We start from the raw sequence: 12,376 nt of genomic DNA on the forward strand, positions 1-12,376 counted from the left end.
GTGCCACATCATAAGGACTAAATTGAACAAAAATATATAGTACAAGGACTAAATTGAATAAAATTGAGATGTTAAGGGACTAGATTGAGAAAAATTTTGAAAAATACAAATATTTAAGTAGATGATAGATATACTTATTAATAAGCTAAATATTTAAGTGTAAAAGATTTATGGTATTAAAAAATATATAAATAATTTCTTACTTGATTATTTGATTCTAAAATATGTACATTAATTTAATTTCTTTGCAAAAATTAAGTTTGAATTCTCCTTATATAAAAAAAATTTGAATAGAATGTCATACTTAAAGCCAAATTTAGATGAATAACTTATATTATGTTGGAATAAAATAATATAAAAAACTAAATAAATTCTTTTTTCTTCTATTTATAATAGTATAAAAATTTAAAATTTATTTGACTTAGTTTTAAACTTGAGCTGAATTCAAATTAGCAAAATAAGTTGAATTAGTTACAACTTTCACAGTTTACAAATACCTATTCTTTTGAAATTATTAAACCCTTACTTAATTTACCTTTTATTTAAATTTACTCAAAGTTTCTTATAAAATGATTTCATTTAATTTTAAATACCACAATTAAATTTTGCTAAATTTAAATTTAAATTATTAATTTGGATCTACAAAAAATTTGTAAATACAAAATAAAATGATGCAAATATTTATAATTATATTTAACTCTATCAGCCATCAATGTAGTCTTTAATCTAGAAAATTTCAACCTAAAAAATATAACATGAAATATTAAACAAAATAAAAACATATAAAATAAATAAATAATTGAAGAAGTGGAGTAGCTCAATTCAATGGGTGTAATGAGAGGTTTGTCATTCCAAATTAAGCTAGTTAAAATGAAGAATTATTTTTATAATCATCGCTAACTCCATATCTCTGTTCTTCATTTTTTAAAAGAAAAAACTAAATCAACATATTTTGCTAATTTGAGTTCAGTTCAAGTTAAAAACTAAGTCAAATAAATTTTAAATTTTGAATCTATTATAAATAGAAAAAAATAATTTATTTAATCTTTTTATATAATTTTATTCCAATATAATGCAAGTTATTCATTTAAATTTGACTTTAGGTATGAAATCTTTTTTGAATTTTTTTTATATTTATTTTGATTTCCTAACACTAAAATAAACATAAATATTTTTTTATATATATAACATTTTCCTAGAATGATTACATTAAACCAAAAATACATTTTAACTAAACAAAATGAGATAGACCCAAAACCAACTACAACGTGCCCGCAAATAAAAAGGAAAAGTTTTACCTTTCTGAGCTAAGATTGACGCAATTTCACAGACCCCATAGAAGACCCAAGTTTGCTGCACCAGACTTGCTTCCCAAGGTCCACAATGCCGCGCTCAAAACGCACCGTGTTGGTGCTCGTATGACCACTTCAAGTGACACCGTTTAGAGCCAAACTTGCTCTTCCTTCCTTTCCCCAAAATGACCCCGTTTAGTGAACCCCAAACCTAGTTATAAAAACTTTCTTTTCTCCTTCTTCCCTCATTTTTCCTCTTCATCTTCTCTCTATAATGCCACTCTCTCTATCTTCTCTCTAAACCCCAAGGCCCAAAGCCCTTCCTCACCCTTCACTCTCCCTTTTCTCACCAACCCTAGAACTTCCCTTACCGCTAGCTCAATCACAAAACCCCTCCAATCACTTAGTTTGTAAATAATCCCTTTTTCTCTCTTACATTACCAGGCCTCCCTTTTACTCCCACAATCCTTTCCCCATAAAACCCATTTCCCAAATCTTTCTTTTTGTAAAGATTGGCTTTTGATTTTTCTATGCCTTTTTCTTTATTGGTTGTGCTTTTCTTGATTTAGTTTTTGATTGTGGCTAGAGTATATAACTGATAGAAACTAGGGTTTTTTGGTTACTGGTTTCTTTAGTTTTGAAAAATCGAATTTATTTTTGTTTCCCTTCAGTTTTTTTTGTTTTCTTTTTTTATTTTTTGAATCCCCTCTTTTGGTTTTGCCATTCGGCCTCCCTTTCAATGAATTTCAAGCGTTCTTATAGAACTCGATTGTCTAAATTTTTGGACAATCCAAAAGTGAAATCATGCTCTTTTGAGCATGATTTCACAAGACTCCGAGCAAAAGCAGATCAGGGGGTGGCAGCCAGAGATGACCTCGTCCCCCAAATTTGGCTATTCAAGGGGCATTAAATGCCCCATGCAGTTGGTGATAATTAGAAGAGTTGGTAGGGTGGCCAAGGTTTGAGGGAGGCTAAGCACCGCGCAAAATTTCTTCAAATTATTTTTATTTTTTTCTTTTTATCTTTTAAATTTTTTTATTTTTTTATTAATTTTTATTATATATATTTTTTATTTGGGATAGGTGTGTACATCTATTTGCACAACATAACATTATCATCCAACTACAATAGAAAACACTAAAAAGGGTGTAAACAACTGTAGACTGATTGTCCAATTTGCACAAAATGAATGATTAGTAGGTTTCTACCTTGGTAGTTGGTCAAAGAAAACTTACACACAAAAATATGATATTTTCAGAATGAATCAAACAAATTTTGCTAGGGAGTCGACAAATGCATTGTCTCTCCGTGAACAAATTCGACATCACCAATGGTATTATTCTAGCAATCAATTTCTTCGAGAATGTACCATTTCTTTGAGGAGGCAAATAATTGGAGTGCTTGTTTGGTCTCCAGCGATGATGAGAAATGAAATAGTCATTCCCCAACCAAATATATCATAAATTCTCTAATTTTGAAAAAAAAAAAATTATTCATTTCGGGACCAATAGATACAATGGACCTAAAAATTTCTAATTAATTAATACTAGGAATTTAAAATCATAGTGGCTAGCTAGATAGGAAATTAAAATCCTATCTGCTGTTGAGGGAGTTTGATTTATGTTTTTTTTTTTTTACATTAGAATCAAGCTTAGGTTATTATGTGCCATTGAATGTGGAAGCGCAAAGTTCCTAATGGGATCCTACTTTGTTAGAATGTAGCATTGGCGGAAAACCTAATTTACTATAAATTAAAGGAAAATCGTAGTGGTGACAGCAGATAGGATGGTGTATTGGATGAAATGTCGAGTTAAATATCAGCAATTAGTGCCTGAAACCGGAAACCAAGATGACTTGAGAACACAACCATGAAATATTTATGTCCCATAATCCCACCCCATCGAAGAAACTAAATAAATAAAGATAGAAAGGCACGGAAATTTGCATAAATATGTAGTTTCTGAATTATTTGCATGATCTCTTCATCAGAAAGCAGTCTCAGAAAAATGTCAGCGTTATAGGTGTTGCTTTGATTTAGAATGCCTTAATGCGATTGAGAATTGGGTTTATTACATGCTATTTACTTAAAAAACAAAACCATCTTTAAGTAATATTCTTTTTGAGATTTGGGAAAAAGCTTGCTAGGAGTTCTCTCTCTCTCTCTCTCTCTCTTAAGGGTTGTGTGTGCTTTATCTTGCTAATATTCTGGCACTTGTTATCCTCAGAAAGGCAAAGGTTAGCTATGTCTTCAATATGTTTTATCACAAGGAGATTGATTCTTCATCATGAGTTTGAGGATCTATAATTGGCTATATATGAAGTTGGTTTAAATACTTGTGAGTTGTTTTGACTATACTAAGACAGTTGACTAAAATCTTTCAAAGGGGAATTTTAGGGGAGTCTATTCAGCAAACTAAGCAGTTGGAGTTTGGCTTTAATATGAAGATATTTAGGTAAATATGCAGTAGTCATTTGGCTTGAATATGAAAATAACTAAGTGATTTCGAAAAGTTTTATTATAAATAACATGACAATAGATGCACTTAAGTACTTGTTTCAATGATAAGTGCATATATCCCCTGTTAAAAGAGCTGAATTCAAATTACTCTCCTCAAATCAAAATAAAATAAAATATGATAATAGATGGTTGTGCCTTCAATGCCTTTGAATGGTTTATGTTGCTGGAATTAAAACAAACTTTTTTGATGGGCTTAGTGCAGATGAATCTGGTACACCTTAGGGCTTAGTATACTAAATTAAACCACGCTATATTTCTCAAAACAGGCATTACTAGCCCCTTCCTAAGTCCATCCATTCAAGTAGTAGTGATATCTACAAATGGTTCTAAAGCATACCTAGAGTATTGCTGGAATACTGATCTGTTTGGTATTTCATTTTTTCTTGATGTTTTTAATTTTAATTGACAATCATAAATCTAGTTGACAATTTGAGCTCAGTTTCCATGGTAATTTAAAATACTGTAAATTGTGGTTCTGGCATAGGAAGAATAACCAAGAATTTGCTCATAAGATAATTTAATGAGGTAAGGTCATTTTTCTCTTTCTATTAGTATATCTTCAATATTCCTGACATGTACCATCTTTGCAATTAATTGATAACATGATTCATAGTGCATAATTTGTACTACCTAAAGAATTTCTCTGTGTATTTGAGTGGAAAGCTAAATTGGGCTGTGCCTTTCAAAAATTCATGCACGAAGTGAGGAGTAGAATCTTATTAACATGTAATTCCAATACAGTGAACATGGTGATTTCTATGTTAATAGTTATTTCTATTTTAGTTTGATTTCTATGTGGAACATGATGGGCTCTTTCTTTTTTCCTCTCCTTCTGTTTTTCTCATGGAATGATATGAATCAATGTCATAATATTAGTTGGAGCTACGATCTTAATAAAGCTGCATAGAACTTTGTGATAGCTATGCTTTCTGACCCCTCTTTCCCTTACTATTCTCCAGGTTGATCTACATGAGCCAGTGTCTCATTTCTTAGATGCTGCCTCGAGATTGGGCATGTGTAGCTTTATGCGATATGAATCGTAGATGATTAGACAAACTTTGCATCCAAGTAAATTCTTTGTCTTTTGCTTTTTCAGGAGTTCATCCATGATGCTGGAAGGTACAATGTTATTTGGGTTAAGTGGTGCATTGGTTATCTCACAGATGATGACTTTTTTATTTTTTGGCAACAACTTTTTTTTTTTCTCCAGGTGCTGTTGAGCGTAAACTTTTACACAGCCTTCAGTTGATTTTCATCAAAGATAAGCAAAACATATTAATAATAAAGAGCTCCAATGGGAATTCTTGGGCACGTGTATGTGTATATAATTTGGAAGCCTGATATCTAAGTTATGTCCCAGAATTACCTCTTGCATTGTTGTAGAAATACTCGAATTTTCTGGTAGAGGATGTGATTGTATCTTCTATGTAATTTATTAGTGTATTACCTCAAATTATTTTTGCTTTACAAGCTCTTTGTCGACAAATTCTGTGCTTTTTCATTTGAAGCTGTATATTTATCCCTAGTATACCTTTGAGTTGAATGACCATATATTTGTCCACTGTTGCTGGAAAGAATACTTATAAATTATAGTTATATAGTTATTTGTTCATGTTATTTCATAGCTTGTCTAACCAAGAAGCAAATCCTTATGAGTTTTCCTTTATAAGAAAAAAGATGGAAGACTAAATAGGGCATGGATAGAAATTGCAAGAAATGATTGTACTTTTATTGACTTATTTAGGACATTCAATCATATATATATATATATATATATATATTATGAACTCTGAAGCGTTGCCAATTAATGAGCTTGTTTGAGCAAGTCCACGTAGCAGCACAAGTCTTTTTAACAATTTTTTCATTTTTGATACATATACCTTTCTTAATGATTAGAGTAATTGAAATTTTTGTTTAAAAGGGAAGAAAGGGGATTCCAAATTTAAAATTTTTATCTTTTTAAAACCCAATAAGGAAAGCAAGGTTGAGTATCTTTAAAGTGATTTGGTTTCAAAATGTTTGAGGTCCTTGTTGCTTTTCTTCTTTTGTAAACAAAACACCCTCACTTGCTAAACTAAAGTGGGAATCCATTCAGTATGGTGCGCCTAGAACATTGAATATCAATGCTGCTTCTACCTGGCTTAGATGAAGCATATACCTTTTTACAGATTTAGAGAAATTGAAACTTAAGTTCAAAGTAAAGGTAAAAAACAAAAGGATTCCAAACTTAAAACTTTTATCCTCTTAAAAATCAATAAGTAGAGCAAGGTTGATTATTTATAAAGTGATTTGATTCTAAAATGCTTGAGGTCCTTGGTGTTTTTCTTCTTTTGTAAACAAAACTAAAGTGGGAATCAATTGAGAACAATTTATTGAAATGGGTATATTTATGCCACCAATGGTATTCTACTTCAAAGTTATATCTATCATGTCTTCTTTTTATCTTTCTTAATATCTATCATTTTACATAAAAATTAAAAGAATAAATCTATACTGGTACAATTAAGGTCCTTTGAAAAACCAATAAATGGGCAAGGTTGATTTTTTTTTTTTTGGTTTTGAAAAAAGTGATTTTCCAAAGTGCATAAGGTCCCTGATGCTTTTCTATATATCTACAGTTTTAGATTCAAAATTGTGGTATTGGCATCTTTGATAGTCACATTTGGAATGAAAATGTAGCAATTAAAAGAAGTATTTTATCCTTAATGATGAGTAAATTTTTTGTTTTCAAAGACAAAGAGAATAATGTTCTTTCCTTGTTTAAATAGAGAGAAAAAAAAAAAAACAATGTTGACAGGGCATGAAGCATATGCCATTTTCTTGTGTTTGTTTCAAAGGCTTGAGGGAATCTTTGTTTAGCTTTCATATTTAAACACCCTTTTCCCATCAAGAGGCTATTGGTCATCTCTCTCTCTTCATCTACCAAAATTTCTTTCTTTCTTTGTTTGAGATGGATATCAAACCCTTGCTTCATGAACACCACTTGCTCTATGATGATTACAGTGAATCAAAGGAACTTTGTAATATATGCAATCAGAAAATGGATGGTTTGGCCTATTGTTGTGAAAGATGCAAGTTTTGGTTACATAATTCCTGCGTTCATCGGCAGCTACCTCCTCAGATAAGTGCACATCCTTTCCATTCCCAACACAAACTTAGTCTCTTATGGTCAAATCACATAGATTACATATGTGCTAAATGTTTCAATCTTTCTCGAGGCCATAGATACCATTGCAAAGATTGTGATTTTAGCCTCGAGTATCCGTGTGCTTTTTCAATCAATGATGCGATAAATAGACTCAATGATGAGACACCCAAAACAGTTGGTCGTTTCAACAAGTCGTTGACCCTCTTTAACTATAGGGGAGTGAGAAAGTATGAGTATATATGTAGTTGGTGTGAGATGCATCTATCTGGAATGTCCTATGGTTGTCTTGATGAAGGTGTTTATATCTGGTTCCACGATTCCTGCCTAATCCACATGCCTAGCATAATCTTCAAACACCCATTTCATCCATCACACCCTCTTCCATTACGCAACATTTACATTGATAATAGGTTGTGCAATGCTTGCAACCTACCAATATGGGAGTTCAGAAAAGCCTATTGTTGTAGAAAATGTGAATTCCACCTTCATGTTCATTGTGCTAAATTACGACCCAGTCTCAAGGTTGAGTTACATGAGCATGATCTTACTTTTTTTCGAATAAAAACTAATACAGCTACCCACCTATGCAGGCTATGTGGTTTTAGTTTTGATGCTATAGGGATTGAAAGTGCCTTTTATCGTTGTGTTCAGTGTAATTTCAATTACCATTTCAAATGTCTCACAATACCACATTTTACTTCACACAAGTATCATAGGCATGATCTCATGCTTATTGATTCATTTATAGAAGATGATTCTAAGGAATGTTACTGTGATATATGTGAAGAAGAAAGAAAACCCAAGCATCGTGTTTATTGTTGCAAGAAATGCAAATTTGTTGCTCATATCGAATGTGCACTCAAAAAGGTAAGAAGACATTTACTCTCTCTCTCTCTCTAAAGAAATTTACTAAATACTTTTTTCATTAGATAAACTATTAATTATTTGATCCTAGGTAACATATCATGTGCCCCTCAGAAAAATTTTGATGCTAATATTTTCACTTCCCCAGTTTGCAGATATGAAACTTGACCAAGGTTCGACTTCTAGTTTGTTGGATAGCGAAGCTTCAATGTCGAAGGTGATGGAATTGGGTCTTCGGTATTGATATTATTGTGATATTTTCACTTGCCAATATTTTTTTTGAAGTTTAAATCACTTTAGGTCTTTTATAATTCCTTGGATTTATATATTATAAAGATTTTTTAGTAATAAACACTATTTATGTTTTTGAATAAAATTCAATGAAAAAAAACTAAAAAATGTAAATAATATAGGTAAGAAACCTCTAGTTATATAGTAGTATTCAAAATTAATCTGGAGACGGCTTTAGTGAAAATATTGAATGTTGAATAAAATAAAAACACAAACGCGTATCATGTTTATTTATGAATGTATATATTTGATTATTTAATTATTGCTTCCATATTCTAGTTTTATCTTAAATTTTCTTCTTTTTTTTTTTACTTTTTAAACAAAAATAAAGAGTAAATTTTACTATTAATCCTGATCTATTGTTATATTTCGTTTTCATTTGTCCATTTTGAATATGTTACAATTCCATCTGTATATTAACATGTCAATAAAATATAGATGGAACTAGCAGCGTAAGTTCCACATATATGTCCAATTATGTGAATGTAGTCACATGGACATAAATATAAAGCATAGATGGAAAATCCCTTCTATATTTAATAGTATATTGATGGATAGATGACAATAAAATAAATTCAAAAAGCATAGGTGAAAAAAATTGAGTTTGTTTAGTCAAAAATGTAAATAAAATATTATGACAATGTTACAAAATAAGGATGCACTTAAAAATGGAAGAAGATTAATAATTTTCTTCACTCGCTGTGGTTGTGCAGGTGCAAATTGAACATTTTGATCATCTACATCTCTTGAGCTATAATGAGGCTATTGAACAGAATGAAAATCTCCTTTGCAATGCTTGTCGTCAGGAAATTTTTGATCAACACTATGCTTGCGAAGATTGCAAATACTACTTACATGAAATGTGCACTACATTGTCATATGAGGTGTCACACCCTCTTCATCACCAGCATCCTCTCAAACTCTTCACGGATATAGTTGAATTTACATGTCATGGATGTAGGGATCATTCTGGTGGGTTTGCTTACATGTGCCTTCCATGTGATTTCCAACTTGATGTGAAATGTGCTACCTCTCCAATCCTACCTAAAAATGAGAGGCAAAAGCTTAAAGAGATGGAGAAAGTTTCCAAGGTGTGCCCTTTCAATCAAAATCATAAGCTAGACTTCTTCAACCATAGACCTGATCTCAAAGATTTGGCTTTGGCATGCGATGCTTGCAAGCTACCAATCTTGGGTCCTGGTTATACATGTCGTGACTGCTTCAATGTCAAAATTCATGAATCTTGTCTTGCACTTATGCGGGAGATGCAACTCACCTTTCATCCATTACACCCCCTTTATCCACAAATCGGCGATTGGGAAAATTGTTCTGCCTGTAGATTTAAAATCATTGAAAGAATCGGTTATAGTTGTCGGCAGTGTGATTTCCACCTTCATCTTCATTGTGCTAATTCCCTGAAGTTGGCCTTAAAAATTAAGTCTCACATGCATAATCTTTATTATTTTGGACCAGATTATGAGAAATCCTACCATTTATGTAACAAATGCAAAAGTTACATTGGTAAGGAACCTTTCTATTATTGCGTGGAGTGCAATATGAATTTGCACTTAAAATGTGTTCCCATACCATGTTCAGTTAAATCCAAATGTCACATGCATCATTTGACTCTTAAAAATCATTTTGTGGAAGATGATTCTGGAGAATACTATTGCGACATTTGCGAAGAAGAAAGGAACTCAAAAAATCATTGCTATCATTGTGAAGAGTGTGCTGGATTATTTGTTGCTCACATCGAGTGCGTGCTTCTTCCTGTAAGTTTATAACTATCATTTTCTTTGTAGAATTTTTCTATACCACAATATTGAATTTTTTGAAGGAAAATAAGAATCTAAATTACACATACACATCACATGATCCTATCCACCACCTTTTTGATTGATTGGATTTTATTACTGGTCAAAGCACCTCATGGGTCCCTATACTATAGATATTTTATCAATTTAGTCTATCTACCCAAAACTGATTAATTTAGTCCTTATAATGTGAGATTTTATGCAATTTGAGTTCTTTTATTTAACTCCGTCCAAATTAACCATTAGTAGTGTTGACATGACACTAAACATGTCAGATAAAAAAAAAATTGCCCACGTGGCATTTTTTTCTTCTCTCATTTGTTCAAATCTATATTGTTTTAAGCCTACTATTGAAAGCACCTTTAGTTTTTATTTTCATTTTCCTTCTTTCCTTCTCTCTAGCTTTCTTCTCTCTCTTCCTTGCCCTTTTCTCTCTAGATTCCGACGTCCAAATCTAAATTTTGATTGTAGGTCACTATTGGTAGGAAAATCTAATAAAAAATATCAAAAAAATTTATTATTCTCACATTCTTTCCCTTAATTAGGATAATTTTTTCATAATCTATCTTGATTTTCCTAGATCTAAAATCATAAACTTGTAAAACTGAAACTTGTTTCTTTCCACCGCTGATGTCCTTGACTTGGTGCTAATGTTCACAGGGTTGTGTTTTCATGTTGTAGGAATTTGAATTTGCAGATCGAAATGTCCATGAATTTTCCAACATTCAAGATGTAAACTCACCTATTGATAAGTCCTCCATGGATAAGTTGCTTTCCGAGCCCCATGCTGAAGTTTACTTAAACCAAAATAGAGAGGTAGTTAAGTCCTTTATATGTTCATTTCAAAGATCTCATCTTTTATGCGAAAATGAATTTTATATTACAAATAGTTGAATGGAAGAAAAGTTTCAAGATTTTATGGATGTCATTGTTGTTGCAGAAGTATTGGGTGGATAAAAAGTTACACAAATACTGCTTCATGTTGTTTGCAAGAGATTTTTCAATCACTTGGGCAGAAGACCATCGCTATTGGCGTTGGTCATACCAAAGAGAAAGAAATAGGTTAGCGTAGATTTATTATCCATTTAGAATCCTTACTTCATAGTTCTAGCTCGACAACCTTCCTAATCCACAAGCTTTTGATTTTGCAGTGATGTGTTGATTGATGTTGCCGAACTTCTAGATGTGTGTTGGCTAGAAATGCATGTGAGTATCAATGTAAAAAAGCTTTCAGCAAAAACTTTGTATGGAGTTGTGTTTGTGTTTAAGTTGACAGATAAAGCATATGGATGGGGTATTCCAGTGACCTTTGGATTCACTCTTCCCAATGGGTACAAGGTTGAACACAAGGAAATTTTGATGACCAAGCCGATAGGAGTATGGACAGAAATCCATATCGGAGAATTTACAACTTCATCCGAAATTGTTGGAGAATTAGATATTTACTGTCACGAATATGATAAATTATTTTGGAAGGGAGGACTTGTTGTTAAAGGAGTTACTATTCTGCCAAAGAACTAAGTTATAAATTAGTATGTTCTCATAATAAATATGAAAGTACTGTAGGTTTTTTATTTGTTCATGATCCTATAAATTCCAAAATGACATAAACTTGAAAGGAACCAACTCAGCCAATTATCACCTCAAGACTTATGCCAGCTTTTTGGTTTTTATTATATAATATAGGTTCAATGCTAAATGTAGCAAACGTGCCCATTGATTTTTTTGGTATTTTTTATTAGATTTTCCAATCGCTAATGACTTGTGGCCAATGGTCAAAATTTGAAATCTAGAGAGAGAAGGGTAAGGTAGAAAAAGAAGAGAGCTAGATAGAGAAGGAAGGAAGAAAAATGCAGAAAAAAACTAAATGTGTCGTAAACGGTATGCTTAAATGACATAGCTTTGGATAAAAAAAAAGAAGAAAAAGGAAAGTAACGTAATCAATTTTTTTTTATTTTGACACGTTAATGTCACATCAATATTATTTGACATTTCAGTACCACATTAGCACCACTAATAGTCAATTTGCAATGAGTTAGGCAAAGGAACTTGAATTTATAAATCTCAAAGAATAGGAACTAAATTAACCAATTTTGGATAAATGGACTAAATTCATGAAAAATCTATAATATAGGGATCTATAGAGTACTTTGACCATTTATTAATTTAGCAACTTTGATCAATTTAAATCTAATAAGTTTTATATTTTATATAGAAATATTGTAGAACACTCATTTAAAGGTACGTGTATAAAATAAAGGTGCCTTCTATTGCGTATCGACCGCTTAATAAGCCGTTGATATTGCTTTTTTAAACTGAATAATCTATGTTGTTGAGTTGAATCGATAAGGTGTGGTTTCAAGTTGCATGTTCAAAGTTCCTATTCGAAGGGGTAGGTTTGGTTTGTAATCCCCCAATTCAGTTTAGGGTTTTCAAGTATCATAATGTA

The 12,376-nt window shown here is 31.7% G+C and overlaps 1 protein-coding gene across 1 annotated transcript; it reads left to right on the forward strand.

Moving 5' to 3' along the window:
* Positions 6,753 to 11,486, forward strand: LOC18595137. Its single transcript, XM_018122669.1, has 6 exons — positions 6,753 to 7,825; positions 7,971 to 8,039; positions 8,827 to 9,885; positions 10,609 to 10,743; positions 10,868 to 10,989; positions 11,079 to 11,486. Exons 1-6 carry the CDS (start codon positions 6,761 to 6,763, stop codon positions 11,446 to 11,448), a joined length of 2,820 nt encoding a protein of 939 aa, XP_017978158.1. The 5' UTR covers positions 6,753 to 6,760; the 3' UTR covers positions 11,449 to 11,486.

Source organism: Theobroma cacao, chromosome 6, assembly GCF_000208745.1.
Source record: "Theobroma cacao cultivar B97-61/B2 chromosome 6, Criollo_cocoa_genome_V2, whole genome shotgun sequence".
In the NCBI taxonomy this organism is placed as follows: Eukaryota; Viridiplantae; Streptophyta; class Magnoliopsida; order Malvales; family Malvaceae; genus Theobroma; species Theobroma cacao.

Excerpts from the sequence above, each read along its gene's own strand:
- LOC18595137 (XM_018122669.1), top strand. The coding sequence starts at position 6,761 with ATGGATATCAAACCCTTGCTTCATGAACACCACTTGCTCTATGATGAT. Across the intron at positions 7,826-7,970 it reads TCGAATGTGCACTCAAAAAG|TTTGCAGATATGAAACTTGA; the intron begins GTAAGAAGACAT and ends TCACTTCCCCAG. Across the intron at positions 8,040-8,826 it reads GCGAAGCTTCAATGTCGAAG|GTGCAAATTGAACATTTTGA; the intron begins GTGATGGAATTG and ends GTGGTTGTGCAG.